Source organism: Doryrhamphus excisus, unplaced genomic scaffold, assembly GCF_037039965.1.
Source record: "Doryrhamphus excisus strain RoL-2023G ecotype Guam unplaced genomic scaffold, RoL_Dexc_Guam_v1.1 HiC_scaffold_24, whole genome shotgun sequence".
NCBI lineage: Eukaryota > Metazoa > Chordata > Actinopteri > Syngnathiformes > Syngnathidae > Doryrhamphus > Doryrhamphus excisus.
Window position 1 is genome coordinate 3110198 of NW_027621862.1, and position 17906 is coordinate 3128103.

A 17906-nucleotide genomic window follows, 5' to 3' on the forward strand; every position below is an offset into this window, starting at 1 on the left:
TTGAGTGGTCCACTATCAGTTTTTAGTCTTGTCACTGGGGTTCAATACCGTCAAAAGGTGCAACTTTTGTACTCGCAACAACACAATTCCAAAACTAACTGTGTAACTATATAATATTTTTCAAATAGTAACCTATCAGTATAGTAACTATAATGTGATTTCCTTATATCGCCACAGACATGACTTTTGTATGAATAAAATGTAAATCATATAAGCCTTATACAAAGCACAATATAAAGGGTCAGGCAAAATGATCTGACACATTTCTAGGTTAAATAAAAGGCAAATAAAGTAAAGTAACAAAAAAGTGTTGTTGATTGTAGGCGGCAGAAACTTAATGAATGAATTAAAGTATTAATAACACAAGAAAACAAGGGCCATATTATAGTGTACGCTAACCAAAAAATGTACACAAACAGAGGGAAAACTCGGCCGTACATTTTCGACATTAACTAAAAAAAAAAAAAACATGCAAACCAGGGCGGTCACTAACCAAGGTTACACTGTTGACAATCCCACTTTTTCTTTTTCAAGACCCATTTTTCAAAACAGAACAGACAAGAAAAAAATAACGCATACAGTCGCAACAATCTGGTCACGCACTGTTGTGGGATGGCATTTTACTTTTAATAAACCAAAAGCTGCTGGAAGTCAGGGGTTGTGTCGGTCCGTCTAGAACTCCCGGGCTAATTCCACAAGCTGGTTTAAGGTCAGGACTTCTTCTGGAGCTAGTCTCGCAAACAGTGTTGGAGGTTTGGGTTTCAAACTCAAGGGAAAATTTGACAATACATTTTCAACATTAACCAAAAAAAAAAAAAAAACATGCAAACCAGGGCGGTCACTAACCAAGGTTCCACTGTAGACAATCCCACTTTTTCTTTTTCAAGACCCATTTTTCAAAACAGAACAGACAAGAAATAAATAACGTATCTTCTTCAATATTGGTGAAGTACACAAAAAAATGTACACAAACCCAGGGAAAATTTGACCATACATTTTCGACATTAACCAAAAAAAACCATGTAAACCAGGGCGGTCACTAACCAAGGTTCCACTGCAGACAATCCCACTTTTTCTTTTTCAAGACCTATTTTTCAAAACAGAACAGACAAGAAATAAATAACATATCTTCAATATTGGTAAAATAATTGGAAGATTGCAATACAAAAACATACGAAAGCTTTAATCAAACAAAACAGATTTCCTTCGTGACGTTCTGTGGTGTGCACATTTGTCTTAGATAAAGCTAATGAATTGTTCTGCTCTCGATCACAAACTCAAGGGAAAATTTGACCATACATTTTCGACATTAACCAAAAAAAAAAAAACATGCAAACCAGGGCGGTCACTAACCAAGGTTCCACTGTAGACAATCCCACTTTTTCTGTTCTACACAAACCCAGGGAAAATTTGACCATACATTTTTGACATTAACAAAAAAAAAAACATGCAAACCAGAGCGGTCACTAACCAAGGTTCCACTGTAGACAATCCCACTTTTTCTGTTCTACACAAACCCAGGGAAAATTTGACCATACATTTTCGACATTAACAAAAAAAAACATGCAAACCAGGGCGGTCACTAACCAAGGTTCCACTGTAGACAATCCCACTTTTTCTGTTCTACACAAACCCAGGGAAAATTTGACCATACATTTTTGACATTAACAAAAAAAAAACATGCAAACCAGGGCGGTCACTAACCAAGGTTCCACTGTAGACAATCCCACTTTTTCTGTTCTACACAAACCCAGGGAAAATTTGACCATACATTTTTGACATTAACAAAAAAAAACATGCAAACCAGGGTGGTCACTAACCAAGGTTCCACTGTAGACAATCCCACTTTTTCTGTTCTACACAAACCCAGGGAAAATTTGACCATACATTTTTGACATTAACAAAAAAAAAACATGCAAACCAGGGCGGTCACTAACCAAGGTTCCACTGTAGACAATCCCACTTTTTCTGTTCTACACAAACCCAGGGAAAATTTGACCATACATTTTCGACATTAACAAAAAAAAACATGCAAACCAGGGCGACCTTAACCAAGGTTCCACTGTAGACAATCCCACTTTTTCTTTTTCAAAACCCATTTTCCAAAACAGAACAGTCAAGAAATAAATAACATATCTTCAATATTGGTGAAATAATTGGAAGATTGCAATCCAAAAACATACGAAAGCTTTAATCGAACAATCAAAACAGACTATTGCACTATTGCGTGTGCCTTCTCAGACGGAAGACAAAAACCGCAATAAATCGCCGCTGCTGTCCATATCTCTGCACGACTGAACAAACCAAATCGGATCTTTTACTTTTTATGACTCCGTGCCAGCAGCGGCAAGTGCACTTTTCAGGCTGCCTGTCCAGCCACTCTCATGTCCGTCCGTCCATTGGGCCCATTCTTCTTATGAAGGCAATATCTCAGCAGCAGCTGGGAGGGAATTTCATTACAGAGGAACAAACTTCCGCTCGGATTGAGTGGGCGATATCTTAATGCACCTTATTATTTACTGTAATTCTGGAATGAATTGAGCCATAATGATAAGATTCACATCCCCGCATCCCCAATTGTGGCCCGCAAGACACTAGTTTGAGGCCCGCGCAAGTTTGATATGGATGCTGTATGGTATCAGGTACCCAGAAAAAATTATTACGTTTGATTAATGTTCATGTTAAAGGTTAAATAACTGTTAATAGTTATCCTCCCTATCCGTGTGGAAGTGGTATTTTTTTGGCGATTTAAGTTGAAAGGAAATAACTTGAAGGGTACCGTTTAGGTCGCTAGCTCTCTAGTTTGCGAGTTAGCATGTGTCTCAAGACCCTGCAGTTGCGCAATATGTTGTAAATAAAAAAGTATAAATGTGACTATAGTCGTGTTTTGTCATGTCTACAGGGCTCTAATAATGCTTTGTTCATTTTAATCTGAAAAAAATAATTTGTCTACCCACCAACTATATGTTGTTTCTTAAGTTTTTATTATTTGCCGTTTTACTATTATTATTATTATATTTATTTATTTATTACTGATTGATTGATTTTCTTTATTATTGATTTGTTTATTTATTTTTCATCTTATTTTGTGTAGAAAAATAAAAAGTAAGATATTTGAGAACAGTGGAATGTTTTATCAGAGCTTTTCTTGTAGGTTTTTAAATTTTTAATAAATGCGTTTTTTTTGGGGGTTTTTTTTGGAAAACCTGATGCGGCCCAGTCTCACCCAGACCTGAGCTCCAGTGGCCCCCCAAGTAAATTGAGTTTGAGACCCCTGACTAAGAGGATGGATATATATATATTTTTTTGTCTCGCCATCAGACAAAACAGCCGTCGTCCCAGCAGTATCATCATGTTGGGCAGAAATGCTCATTACAAAATGTAATTAATGAAGCGAATCCTGCCAAGGCAAACGCTGAAGGATGGCAGACTTGATTTCCTTCGTGCCGTTCCGTGGTGTGCACATTTGTCTTAGATAAAGCTAATGAATTGTTCTGCTCTCGATCACAAACTCAACCACAAACAGTGTGGGGAGGAAGAAAAGGGAAATGGCATTGAAGCTTGAATAAAAATGATTTGTATTCGTTGGTTTGTCCGTTTGTTTGCGTGGATACTTGAAATTTTGCCTTCTTTTCCAGTTTTTGGCATCATTACGAATCCCTATGCAACACGTTTGTTTACATTTATCATTTATATATTTTCTTATCATTGAGAGAATCTATACCGGTATATAAAAAAATGTATATCAGTATATTTGTTCACTTCCTGCTTTCCTAATATAGTTTAAGTTTATTATGATTGTTTTTTTTGTCAATGACAAATAATAATAGGTACCATAGTAACTGTCAATATAGTGAGATATATATATATATATATATATATATATAAAACATTTGTTCACTTCCTGCTTTCCTAATATAGTTGAAGTTTTTTTCGTTTGTTTTTTTATTTTTTTTATTTTTTGTCAATGACATAATAGGTACCATAGTAACTGTCAATATCTTGATATATATATATATTACATTTGTTCACTTCCTGCTTTCCTAATATAGTTGAAGTTTTTTTCGTTTGTTTTTTTATTTTTTTTATTTTTTGTCAATGACATAATAGGTACCATAGTAACTGTCAATATCGTGATATATATATATATATATATTACATTTGTTCACTACCTGCTTTCCTAATATAGTTGAAGTTTTTTTTGTTTGTTTTTTATTTTTTTATTATTTTTTTTTTTGTTTTGTTTTTTGTCTTATCTTGTGTACTAGCTTGCTGGTTTAGTATTCTGTGTGGCTTAATTATTTCTCACTTGCTTGGCTTTTTTTGTGTGGGTGGCTTTGCCCAACATTTTTATATGTGCTTTGTCTTTTGTAACAAAAATATTGTTTTCAAATCTTACCATTTTATCATGGTGACAGTTTGACCCTGGAACAGATTATCTCTATTTGATTATTTCCTATGGGAATGGAGTATGCATGCAGCTCAATGGACAGGGAATAAAATCACTAATACAATAATTAAAGGGGTGTATTTTGTTGCCTAGTCAGACATGTTCTGTTTCAAATGCATGCAGTATTTGTGTAATTTTCCACCCGTGATCCAACAATATACAGTCAGAAAGGGTCTGTGTATGTCCTGAGTCCACAGTGAGCTAAATAAGAAGTGAACAGTGAAGTGCACATAAGGAGACCCACTCAGCCTTCAGCTGAAAATGAAAAAATCCTCTGAACCAAAAAGACTGTTTGGATTATATACGACATATACTGCTTTTATATTGCTCACACAAGCTCTTGTTTTACTATGAGCGCCTCTGAAAGAATACAGATGATGATTTCGTTGTCCATGTAACGTTTCTTTTATGTTTAATGAACACACCTAATAAGGGCATGACCCTGCTGCCTTTTATATCTCTTTTTAACACAACATGCTGCTATTTGAATGAAAAACTCTTTATATCAATATAATATACTGTATGTTTGCAAAGAATTTCCACTCCCATGTTTTCTACATGGGTAATGAATTGCATAAGGTTGAATTGTAAGCGTATTAGAATGCATTGCACAATAGCAGAGGCTCTCCCAACACAAATTAAAGGTGAAAAATGAATAAAGTGGGAATAAATGTGTTTCCTGTATTGACATAATATCTGACTGACGTGTATTTAAAAAGATGCTGTAAAAAATTTGCCCAAAAGGGAACTATTGACATCATTCTAGCCAGAATAACCTGACTATCAAGTAGAATGGTGGGTTCACTTCATTTGTTGTAGCGGGCAGCCCGGTGCCGTTCACAAACAGCGTTTAAACAAATGGGGGAAAGAAACTTAATTTATAATGTATCGATATTAACCTCTAAAATATAAAAAGTCTCATGCAGTCTTAAAAATGTAATCAGATAAAGTTGACAGGTTTTTTTTCTTGTTGCTTTTTCCTCACTTTCGGTGTTAAAAATCAACGTCCCCGTTACGGAAGTGACGTCACGGCGCCGTAATTCAAACTTCAGGAAGCGTAAAGGAGAAACGGTTTTCCTGTCTGACACACAGACGGAGGATTTTTTTTACATCGAAGCTACTTTTCTGTTCATAAGTGAGTGTTATTGTGTTTTTTTCTTAAAAATTAGCCTTTCTAGGTTTAATTTTAAAGGTCGAACTACCTGCGGAATATTTTAGTCTTTTTGTTCTGTTACCTTATAATGACAGGTGTATGTCTTGTTTGCGTCCTATACAGGTTAGCTAGCTAACTGTTAGCTAGCCGGTTTGTTTATGTGTACAGACAAAAATGCATTTTTTTTTGTAAAAACAGACTCTGAAGGAGTTTATTATTATACCAAATATTAAGGAGGCTGTTTTATTAAGGATTATTTTATGCTTCTGATGCTACTGTAGCTCTAATACTACCCTGGTATATAGTATATTGATATATAGGTTTCCTATATCAACACTGTTAAATCTCCATTCATAGCAGGCCCAACTCCTGTGAGCTGCAATGACCTCTAAAGCCGCAAAAGACACCATTGTGGCCAAACTGGGCTTCAAATCTGGCAGCTCGGCCTCCAAAGCAGAGGCAGAAGTGGAGAAAGTTAAAAGAGAGAATGCTCACCTTAGGAGAAAGATTGACGAACTGGCCAAACGTCACATCAGACCACCCGACTCGGACAAAAGCAAGCTGCTGGAAGTGAGGAGCGTCGGGGAAGGGGGTGAAATGTATTGGCTATCGGGGTGTGACATGTTCCGCTATTTCAATCTTACCGCCTTTTTTGTGTCATGTTGATTTATTTCAGAGGATTGTTTCACTGGAGACGCTTCGAGAGAGGCACAATCAACAGATGCTGGTCAAAGAGCAAGAATTGGAAGTTGTGAGACAGCAGCTGAAAGCTGAGGGCGGAGAGGCACGTATACAATAAAAGTTCGACTTTTGTATTATTTGGTCAAACTATGAAATAGTCAAATATGATTTGGAACATGCACAGCAGGAGATCGGGTTTGATTCTCCGTGTGGAGTTTGCATACGTGGGTTTTTGCTGGGTACGCTGGTTTCCTCCCACAAGTTAATTGCCATTGTCTATCGGTATAAATGTGAGTGTGAATGGTTGTTTGTCTATATGTGCCCTGTGATTGGCTGGCCCGAAGACAGCTGGGATAGGCATTTTCTAAGCGGTACAAATTAAATAAATGAATGAATATTGGCCCTTCTTTTCCAATAAGCAATAAACACAAACAAGTAATTTGAAAAGTAGTCTTTCAAAATACTACCCTATGGGAGTATTATTCAGAAAATATTCTAAGAAAAAAGTTGTACCGTTATAATAGAAAAATAACATTGTATTGTTAGAGAAAAAACATTTTGAGACTATAGTCATAATATTACAAAAATATTACAACAATAACATTGATTTTGAGAAAACTGTCTTAATGTTACCAGAATGGTAATATTATGACAAAATATCACGTTGGGAGTAGGGTTGGCTGATATATATTTTTTTATATACCGGTATAGTTTTTTCCAATGATAAGAAAATATATAAATGATGAACGTAAACAAATGACAAAAGCGAAGGACAATTTTTTTTTGTAATATATATATTTATAATTGTGTTTGGGTTTTTTTTGTATTTTTTTTTCAATTGTGTTTTTTTTTTATATATATATATTTTTTTATAATTGTGTTTTACAATTCCCGATGAAGACTTGCAGTTATCAAACCGGCTATCAGTTCACTGTGTTGTATCTGGTAGAGAAGTTTAACCAAGATGATACTATTACTACTTGGCATCCGTTACACATGCACACTGCAAATCTATTTCCTGTATTCTGCTATGTACAACATTGCATTTGTGAGTAAAAAAAATGTCTTGTATTTGCAATTCTTCAATGGCTTCTTTAAATGGGCACCGTTTCAGGTGGTGGCGGCGCTGCAGTCCCAGCTGGACCAGCGGCGGAAAGATGCGGAGCAAAGAGACGTGCAGTTTCAGACTCTGTCGCAGGAGACGGAGAACCTGAAAAACAAGCTGGCCACCGTTTCCGCCCGCTGCCAGTCCCTGGAAACACAAGCAGGGGTACATCTTTCCATCTGTTCATGCGTGATTCCATTTTTTTTAAGAGTCTACTTAATTAACAGCAATACCATGTGCAGTTATAGCTCTGGCCACTAGGTGGAACTGTTTGACTTGGGCAGGCTGTGTGTAATCCCCCCCCCCCTTCCCATCACAACAAACATCACCATGAAAACACACGGCAACACCGGTAGTGTCATGTTGCGCTTTTGTCACGTTAAAATATTAATAGTTTGTGTACTAGCGTGTACTTTTTGACTCCTGCTGGCAGTTCAAACACGGTACACAACACTTTGGATGCGGTGGCGGTTTAGTTTACGTTGAAGGTGCTGGACAAATTGACTTTGAAGTACATCACATGTTGACCGTTCGCCGCCTTCCCAGGTTGCTGCATTAACCTCACAAGACATAATCTGACCCACCAACCCCGATACCCTTTCCCCTCTTGTACTTCCTGCATGCACGAAAGCTATTAGTTGGCTTAGCGTATGTGAGGATGTGTATATATATATATATATGTGTGTGTGTGTGTGTCTTTAAATCCATCATGCAGGGTGAAAGTTGACAAGCTCACCGTGCTCGTCTGCAGGCCGAGAGGGCTCACGCAGCCTCACCGCACAGATGATCATTTAGATGCCCGCCTATTGTGACAGCACCATGAAGGGTTCGCACCGGGGCTGAGATGTAGGGTGGTGTCAGACACGTGGATTTTTTTCCCCCCTGTAAGGGGAAACGCATCCCCCTCGGGGTCACGAAAGAGCAGAAAATGTACACAGATGTCTAATACAAAGAAGCATCTGACAGGGGGTTGTTGAGAGGAACGCAGTTTGTGTGTAATATAATAAATTGCTGGCCAGTTAAACAAAAAAATCTACATTATAATAGGAGAGATGCTGTTTTTGATTAACTGTATTATTTAACCAAAGAAAAGTGATCACATGGTCATTTATTTGTAATGCACAGCATACTGTAGCAGCAAGTGAACCAATGTTGTAATAGCGGAAAGCTCAGCATCAGTAGTAGTAGTTTTTTGTAAACAGTACAATACAGCTAGCAGGGGTTTCACAGCAAAATCAACTTTTAAACTTTTTTTTTAAACAACTTTTAAAAGCAACTTTTAAGTGCATGTAGAGGTAGATAAACTTGGGGATGCTGACTACTTCTTTCATTCATTTTCTACCACTTTCGCGGGGGTGCTGGAGCCTATCCCAGCTGTCTTTGTGCGAGAGGCGGCGGGGTACACCCTGGACTGGTCGCCAGCCAGCCAATCAAACAGGGCACATATAGGCAAACAACCATTCACACTCACATTCATACGTATTCCGTCGTTCCATGTTTTTTGGAATGTGGGAGGAAACCGGAGTACCCGGAGAAAACCCACGCATGCACGGGGAGAACATGCAAACTCCACACAGAGATGACCGAGGGTGGAATTGAACCCAGGTCTCACCACACCACTCGAACGCCGTGCCGCCCTGTTGACAACTTATACTATAAATTGCAATATTGAGGAGGTTGCCTACAGCCATAGCTGGCACTATGCATTTATATTTTATTGTGTCATTAGAATGGACAGACGCCCCCCGCAGACCTGGCCTTGGTACAAGACCAGCTGAAAGATGTGAGTCTTATCGCCCCCATTTTGGTTCAATGCCTGATCCCACGTATGAAATCCGAAAGTGTCTTCTCCGCGCAGGCGCTGGAGAAGAACCAGCAGTGGCTGGTGTACGACCAGCAGCGGGAGGCCTTCGTTCAGTCTGTCCTGGCCCGAACGCACGAGCTGGAGCAGCAGCAGCAGCTCAACCGGGGGGCCAAGCAGCAGGACGCCGCCGCAAACGAGGCCGCTTCCGGCCGCTCCGAGAAGGAAGCTCAGCTGGTGAACGAGTTGGAGAAGCAGAAAGACCAGCTTGAAAGAACGCAGCACGAGCTCCAAACGCAGAAGGAGCAGGTACTGCCATCTTAGCATTCGTTGTGGATGACAATGTCGCAAAAACCGGAACGTTTGATTAAATTTGATTTATCATGGAATAGGTGCAGATTCTGGAAGCTCTAGAAAGCTTTCTATGTGGATTTCACATGTATAGCTGCTCTGTAGGATTCCAGTGAATACAGTAATAAGTTATTAATCCGTTTTGTGCAGAATATTCAAAGATGCGCCGATGTGCAGCACCAATCTGAACAGGTCGCCAAACTCCAGGAGGAAATGTCGTCGCTGCAGCGGCGCTTCGACGCCAAGTGCGATGAGCTGGTGTTCCTCCAGAGGAAGTACAAGGATTGTGGCAAAGAGCTGGAGGGGACTCGGGCGCAGCTGCAGACGGAGCGTCTCAGTAACAGGTGCCACGTTTGCCGCCCTACGACAAAAAGACTTTCACTCATACTGTTTTTATTTATTTTATTTTTTTATTCAATGTAGACATGCCGTGTCTGAGGAGAGGCAGGTGTCCTCGGAGCGAGCAGACAGGATGAGAGCCGAGCTGGAAAGCGCCGACTTCAGACTGGAGGAGGAAAGAAAGAGATCTGCCGAACTTCTGCTTCAAGTGGGTTTTCAGTTGTTTTTCGGTATCCCGAGTTGAGCGCGTACGCTAATGTTGACTTATCCAACATGGCAGGTCAACCTGCTGCAGAAGTCTCTCCTGAGCCAAAACGAAGAGCAGAGGAGGATGGCGGCACTGGAGCAGCAGGTGACTCTCCAACTCACCTTGACTTCTATTCACTCCGTTGCTATGACACCGTGTACTATGACTGCAATGTATCACACAATGCAAATACAGCACGGCACATGACCATAAATGACATCTTGGAGCGCCCCATGTGGGTTGTAGTCAAAATGTTCAGATTACAATTGAATGCATCTCATAATCAGTTCACAGTTCCACATGTCCGAAAGGAGTAGGAAGAAGCAAAGCTTATTAAATCCTACCCCCTCCATCTGGTACTTTTACAATCAGTAACTGTTACATTTGTTCACTTCCTGCTTTCCTAATATAATTCAAGCTTTTTATTCATTTTATTTTTATGTATTTATTTAATTAATTTTTATTATAATTTTTTTATCTTTTATTTTATTTTTTTGTCACATACTAAAGTACGAGGTGATATGACCATCCAATGACATAATGGGTACCATAGTAACTGTCAATATAGTGATATGTGTATATATATAGATGGTACTTTTACTGTTACATTTGTTCACTTCCTGCTTTCCTAATATAATTTCATTTTAAAAAAATTAATTTAATTTTTGTCACGTATGTTCATTTTTATTTTTCAACACAAAATAAGATGGAAAAATAAATAAGCAAATCAAAAAACAAATTAAACAAATTAAGCTTTCATATCAAGGCGGGGTCCTCAAACTAGTGTCCCACGGGCCGTGAGTTTGAGACCCCTGCCCTATACCATATATAGACCCAAAGTCTATAGGTTCATAATCAGCCTAAACAAGGAAGTGGACATTGGTTAAATTATCTTCCCATCCCTTACCTCACAGATCCAGCTCTCTGTCAAAGATTTTGAGAACGAGAAGCTGGACCGCCAGAGCGTCCAGCACCAACTTCATAAGGTCCTCAAGGAGCTCCGCAAGGCCCGTGATCAGATCGCCAAACTGGAGTCCGCTGTGTGTATCGCTCAAAATCCTAAAACTGTCCAAACCCAATGAAGGAACTGACTTACCTTGCATGTCCTGTTTTTATTTTTAGAAGCAACCTAACAGTCGCTTCTCGGAGCCCAGCTCTTACAACAAGCTGGAACTCGAGTACTTGGCCATCGATGACCCCCGCTCGCCCGCGTCGCCCTCCTCCAAAGCGGGCGGCCTCCTGGACGAGAGCTTCCTGGAGTGCCCCAATTGTCGTGCCCACTACCCCACCAGCCGCCACCGTGAGCTCCTGGCTCACATCGACTTCTGCTTGGCCTGAATGCCCTCAACCTCCATCACGTAATCATGACAAAGAAATCTCCATTTTTTTTTTTTTTTTAGACAGGTGTTTATTTTTGTCTTATTTATTCTTTGGGCTGGTTTTCCAGTGGGCTACCTTCTTTTTAGGGTAACTGTTTTTTTATATTTTTAAATATATATCTGTCTTGTAAATGTTAGCAATGGTGATTTTTTTTTTTCGTGTATCATCATGGGACAATATCTTTTTGGTGAAATATAACTTTGATAAGGATAATTACGCTGTTTTTGCCAAACAAATAATTTTTAAAAATCATGTCACAACCCTGAAAATACTTTTTTTTTTTTTGGAAGAATAGTTTCAAGGCTGTAACAAAAAAATGACCATTATATTACAGTTAGCATCATCAGACCTTTTTGCTAACTTGCCAACACAGTTTAATACTCTTTTCCCCATAGTGTGTGTATGTACTATGTATATGAGAGTGACAAGGTGAAAAGCTCTGAGCAATGGTCTTTTTTTTTTTTTTTTTTTTAATCATCATGGCACAAAGATAAAGATCACTCCATTCCGGCCTTGGTACTATTTCCAAAAAATAATGTCCAACATCATGGAGGCAGCTTGATAAAATCCATCTCCACCTTGACTTGTCATACCTTTGCAGCCCTGCGAGGCAGCAACAAGATTGCATTGAGTTAATTCCTTGTACCAAACTATTTAAGGCAGAGGATTAGCGGCGGTCCTCTCTCGGTCAGATGTCTTTATTCCTGTCGCCACCTCGCCAGTTTGACTCTCGGGAAAGAAGTTTTACAAATTCATTTTGGAGAACTCCAAAATTTTGCTTTGTGTGTATTTTGTTGTAGTTTACTGTGCAATAAAGTGGTGGATCGACTTCATAACGATTTTTTTTGTATGCTTTCGCCCAAAAATAATGCAATAAGCCAGTTGGCAGAAATATGTCATTGATGATAATATAAGCAGGATTTTTTTTTTTTAAAGTGACACTGCTCCAGCATATTAATATGTAGTAAAATTAGTAATTACTGACTAGCAAGCTGTGGTTAAAAATTCATTCATTTTCTATTGCTTATCCTCACGAGGGTCGTGGGGGTTGGGGTGTTGGAGACTATCCCACCTGTCTTCGGGCGAGAGGCGGGGTACACCCTGGACTGGTGGCCAGCCAGCCAATCACAGTATCACAATATAGACAAACAACCATTCACACTCACATTCAGACCTATGGACAATTTGGAGTCGCTAATTAACCTAGCATGTTTTTGGAATGTGGAAGGAAACCGGAGTACCCATGCAGAAAACCTCCATCTGGTACTTTTACAATCAGTAACTGTTACATTTGTTCACTTCCTGCTTTCCTAATATAGTTTAAGTTTATTTTATTCATTCATTCATTTTCTACCGCTTATCCTCACAAGCTGAGCTGTCTTTGGGCGGGTCACCCTGGACTGGTGGCCAGCCAATCACAGGGCACATATAGACAAACAACCATTCACACTCACATTCATACCTATGGACAATTTGGAGTCGCTAATTAACCTAGCATGTTTTTGGAATGTGGGAGGAAACCGGAGTTTATTTCACACAGAGATGGCCGAGGGTGAAATTGAACCCTGGTCTCCTAGCTGTGAGGTCTATTATGCGCTAAACACTCAACCGCCGTGCTTGAAAAATAATAATAATAATAATACAAAGAAAGCTTTGCCTTTATTTCAGTTGGGTCCATGAATTTCTTTTTCTGCATCTTTTGCAAGTCAATATTTCATCACACTAAAAAGTGAATGAACCAACACATTATGAATGTTTTATTTGACAAAAAGAGAAATAAAACGCTACTTGCAACAAGCCCTTGACTTAATATGTATGATTATTTCAAACAAACAAACCACGCTAAAAAAAGTTAATGCCGGTGATTTTCTGAAAGCTGTTATTTTTTGTCACATTCTCATAAATAGATGCTGATCCTGCTACAGTGTAGCATCTACACTGCACATCAGAAATTTCACTTTTACATTGCAAAAAAGAACATATCAGGAAATGTGAGTCATTACAGTTATTATTTTTTTCCACTTGCTTTTGTATGCACAAGTGTTTGCTCAATAGATCAGACCACAGCTATAGAATAAATGTTCTCATGTGATAACTTAAATAGATGCTGATCCGGCTACAGTGTAGCATCTATAAGTGATGGGGAGATGCAGCGCTACATAATAATACCTTTCAAGACATTCGGGACATGACTGACTCAATAACAAGCTAGAGAGGCAGAACTTTGGTGTTTTGCCGCAAAAGAAGAAAAAACATTTTTGAAGACCCCCCTTGCCCCTGCCCCCCCCAACGGCTTTTTATGAACTCAGCACATCAGAAATTTCACTTTTACTTTCCAAAAAAAAACATATTAGGAAATGTTTCTCAACAGTGAGTTATTACAGTTATTATTTTTCCACTTGTTTTTGTATTGTATTTTTTTTCCATCAATGACAAGTATATTTTTTTCTGAGATGACAAAGGAAGGTTAGGCACACAATCCTGCTGGTGGGTTCTTCAAGAAGGCGTCCCTTGGTGGTTATTACTATTATCACAGAAGCCTGTGAAGCAAAGATCGGGGGGCAAAAAAGCAGCAATGAGTATTCAGATATGTTTAAAAACAAAACAAACAAAAAAAAAACAATCCAATTGGCTCACCATTATGCGACACGCGCCGATATTTGCCCAGCAGGCACACAGAAGCCTTCTTCTGGGTGACAATGGGCTGATCCTCCGGCCTCAAGCCCGTCTGATGTCGGGAGAAGATGAAGGAGTAGCTGTCGAGGCAGGTGCCGTCGACGTCTATCTGGCGGCAGGAGTAGTGGACGGCGTAGTTGTCATAGTCGGTGTCGATGACCCAGTGGTCATCATCTGTGAACAGGTGAAAAGCGTCTTTAGACAAAAATCACACACCTGATTCCACACCTAGAACCGAAACTCGAAACTTCAGACCCAAATATTTAGTAGGTTCGTAGTAAAGTTCCATGCGTCCAAGGTCCATGGATGAAAACCAGAGTCAGTTTTACAGAGTGTTATGATCCTCAAACCGGAGTTTCATCCTTGGAACCCGAAGAGTCAGTCCTGTATTAGACCAGCTGTCTTTGGGTCAGAGGCGGGGTACACCCTGGACTGGTGGCCAGCCAGCCAGCCAATCACAGGGCACATATAGACAAACAACCATTCACACTCACAATTCATACCACTTACTGAGTCTTTTGAGCTTGCATAGTAGTTGGTTAATATTCTGCATCATACATTGGTAGTGTATTGTTAGGTTGATGTGGCACAATACTCTTATTGTAGTACTGTAGCTATATATGCAGTACATGTACAGACATTTTTATTCATTCATTTTCATGAGTGTCACTGGTGATGGAGCCTATCCCAGCCGTCTTCAGGCGAGAGGCGGGGGTACACCCTGGACTGGTGGCCAGCCAGCCAATCACAGGGCACATATAGACAAACAACCATTCACACTCACATTCATTCCTATGGACAATTTGGAGTCACTAATTAACCTAGCATGTTTATTGGAATGTGGGAGGAAACCGGAGTACCCGGAGAAAACCCACAAATGCTTGGGGGCGAACATGCAAACTCCACACAGAGATGCCCAAGCAGGGAATCGAATCCGGGTCCCCAAGCTGTGTAGCCTGCGCTCTAACTGTTTTTATTTATTTATTCTAAAATTAAGAAGACAAAACTTACCACTTCCACATGGAATGGGCGAAATGTCTGCATGACTTCATGCAGTGTTAAGGTAATGTCATGTAAGCTAATGTCGCATCAATGTTTACATCATTACATCATTACTAATTAACCTAGCATGTTTTTTGGAATATGGGAGGAAACCGGAGTACCCGGAGAAAACCCACAAACGCTCGGAGGCGAACATGCAAACTCCACACAGAGATGCCCGAGCAGGGAATCGAATCCGGGTCCCCAAGCTGTGTGCCCTGCGCTCTAACCGTGCAGCTAGCCCGGATTTATTTGTTCTAAAATTAAGAAGACAAAACGTACCACTTCCACATGGAATGGGAGAAATGTCTGCATGACTTCATGCAGTGTTAAGGTAATGTCATGTAAGCTAATGTCACTGGGCGACTGACGAGCCCGAAATTTGAGAAAGATTGTCGGAAAACATGACTTGTTCGGGCTTTTGCAACAAATTTTCCAAGAGTTATCAACTTTAAGGATATTTATATTTCATATTTTCTCAATCATTTTGTCAACAATCCATACAGGAGTTAGAGGTTTGGACCTACTTCCACTTTGCAGGTAGGACGCCGCTCCCCAGTACCTCATCTTGAACTTGGCTGGATCGGGAGTCGGCTCAAACGTGGCCATCATGTCGGCACACAATTCCCAGTTGCTGTAGGGCAGAAAGAGGACATTGGAATGTAGGGGGGGGTTGGGGGGCGGACAGCAATAACACAACCATTTTGGCCGGAACTCACTTGAGAATGACAACTCTGCCCGACGCTGTGGCGCTCATGCCGCCGTCGCTGTCCACGGTGAACTGCGCCTCGATGTTGTCGATGAGGAACAAACCTTCCGGATCCTTCTTTCCGACAGCGTACCATTTCCCTGCGTACTACATAACACGGGACATGATTAATCACTACCCAATTCCGAGGATTGCGTAACATCCATGGAGCTCACCCTGGTCTTGTCAAAGTTCTGCATGACCTGGAAGTTTGACACTTGGCAGTCCTGAGCCCAGGACAGGGCCAGGAGACACAGAGCCACCGCGCAACGCAGCATTCCGCTTCCGACAGGAACACACACTGTTATCTTTAAGGAATCCTAATTGCTTCAAAGTACAAAAAAAAAAAAAAAAAAGATCAATACGTACCTTGTTAACCGCTTCCCGCAGATGTGCTCCCCCCTCGTCCGCTCAGGGGCTTTTATACTCTTGGACCGCTCCGCTGTTGCATAATGGCTCCTGCAGAAAATGAACCTCCCCTAACTCTTTCATTTACATAACTGCAGACCCAAACGTGTTTTTTCATGTTCGTGTTATGAAAACAACTCCCAGCAGTGCAAAGAGATTTGGAAAAAGATCGATTTCAGGACCCCCCCCCCCCCCCCCCGTACTGGTAACTTACTGAGAAATATATATATTTTTAGAAGGAAAAACTCATAAATTTTCGACAGAAATATTCATAGTATAATGCTCTCCTTTTGTTGACTTACGGGTGTGTCTTCATATGAAGAGCTTGCAACCAAAAGGCGCTAAATCCAATTTTCACTAATTTGCATGTTTTTCATAAGTTTAATAGACCTCTGTCATGTGTATCCAAATCACATATTTTGGTTTTGAAATCATTTTAAAAAATATGAAAAAAAAGTGATATGAAATTTATGCTTTCAACCAAAAGGCGCTAAATCCAATTTTCACTAATTTGCATGTTTTTCATAAGTTTAATAGACCTCTGTCATGTGTATCCAAATCACATATTTTGGTCTTGAAATCATTTTAAAAAATATGAAAAAAAAGTGATATGAAATTTATGCTTTCAACCAAAAGGCGCTATTTCCATTTCAGATTTCAACCAAAAGGAGCTAAATCATTTTTTTTTATTCTTTATTCTGATTGGCCCAAGTTTCCCATCTATTTATAATCTGACCAATCAGAGAGAAGAATACAATTGGCACTGCACATACAGAAAGCCGGTATCAGTACGCATCCTGTTTTGTTTGTGTACATTAAGTACACGTAAGTATGATAGTTACAGTATGTTATGCAATTCAGGAGAACACAAATTGTGTTTTTACAGTATTCTGTAACATGGACGTTTTTTTTTTAACGCCATAAAAGGCAAACATTATTTTACTTGTACTAAAAAACATACAATGTAAAGAATTTGTAATGAGATGATTTTTGTCACTGTCACCTTCATGGTGCAGTCAAATATGAGCACTGCTTTTAATAACATTTTTATTAATTTAATTAATAATAATTATTTTGTATTGTATGTTGAGAATGGCTTCTGTGTTGTGATTATTTTATTAGCATAGCACATTAAAGCACCTTACATTCTTTTACAACAATGCCATTGAAGAAGTTAAAGGTGACTTCAAATTTATTTCAGCCAAAAGGCGCTAAATCCGTAATTTCAGCCAAAAGGCACTAAATCCATCATTTCAGCCAAAAGGCGCTAAATCCGAAAAAAAAATTAATTTAAAAAAATATATAAAATACATGGTGTGTGCAGGATTTTTATAGCATGCATTTTTATGACCTATATTGATAGCGCTTTCATTTGCAATATAGACTTAATGACCAAATAGATTGATATGTGCATAATTAAAAATCATTGATTTTTCAGTAAAAATGGATTTAGCGCCTTTTGGTTGCAAGCTCTTCATATACATACACCAACCAGGATGCGATTGTTTAATCAGACTCTCTCTCGG

General features: G+C 39.4%; 2 protein-coding genes across 2 annotated transcripts; one reads left to right on the top strand and one right to left on the bottom strand.

The window, feature by feature from the left end:
* Positions 1 to 5471: 5471 nt before the first annotated feature.
* Positions 5472 to 12337, top strand: cep55l (centrosomal protein 55 like). Its single transcript, XM_078788713.1, has 11 exons — positions 5472 to 5585; positions 5961 to 6173; positions 6280 to 6387; positions 7399 to 7554; positions 9119 to 9172; positions 9248 to 9499; positions 9692 to 9885; positions 9965 to 10088; positions 10161 to 10232; positions 11042 to 11167; positions 11250 to 12337. Exons 2-11 carry the CDS (start codon positions 5985 to 5987, stop codon positions 11463 to 11465), a joined length of 1491 nt encoding a protein of 496 aa, XP_078644839.1. The 5' UTR covers positions 5472 to 5585; positions 5961 to 5984; the 3' UTR covers positions 11466 to 12337.
* An 810-nt stretch (positions 12338 to 13147) lies between these two features.
* Positions 13148 to 16452, bottom strand: rbp4 (retinol binding protein 4, plasma). Its single transcript, XM_058061632.2, has 6 exons — positions 16342 to 16452; positions 16149 to 16254; positions 15944 to 16080; positions 15752 to 15858; positions 14145 to 14357; positions 13148 to 14047 (listed from the first exon to the last, which is right to left on the bottom strand). Exons 2-6 carry the CDS (start codon positions 16248 to 16250, stop codon positions 14004 to 14006), a joined length of 603 nt encoding a protein of 200 aa, XP_057917615.2. The 5' UTR covers positions 16251 to 16254; positions 16342 to 16452; the 3' UTR covers positions 13148 to 14003.
* Positions 16453 to 17906: the final 1454 nt, after the last annotated feature.

Bases quoted from the DNA above. Each gene is read 5' to 3' on its own strand.
- cep55l (XM_078788713.1), top strand. From the start codon at position 5,985: ATGACCTCTAAAGCCGCAAAAGACACCATTGTGGCCAAACTGGGCTTC. The intron at 6,174-6,279 runs GTGAGGAGCGTC...GATTTATTTCAG, and splicing joins ACAAAAGCAAGCTGCTGGAA to AGGATTGTTTCACTGGAGAC. The intron at 9,173-9,247 runs GTGAGTCTTATC...TTCTCCGCGCAG, and splicing joins TACAAGACCAGCTGAAAGAT to GCGCTGGAGAAGAACCAGCA.
- rbp4 (XM_058061632.2), bottom strand. From the start codon at position 16,250: ATGCTGCGTTGCGCGGTGGCTCTGTGTCTCCTGGCCCTGTCCTGGGCT. The intron at 15,859-15,943 runs GTGAGTTCCGGC...TCTGCCCTACAG, and splicing joins GGCAGAGTTGTCATTCTCAA to CAACTGGGAATTGTGTGCCG. The intron at 14,358-15,751 runs GTAGGTCCAAAC...ACCTGTTCACAG, and splicing joins GTCCTACCTGCAAAGTGGAA to ATGATGACCACTGGGTCATC.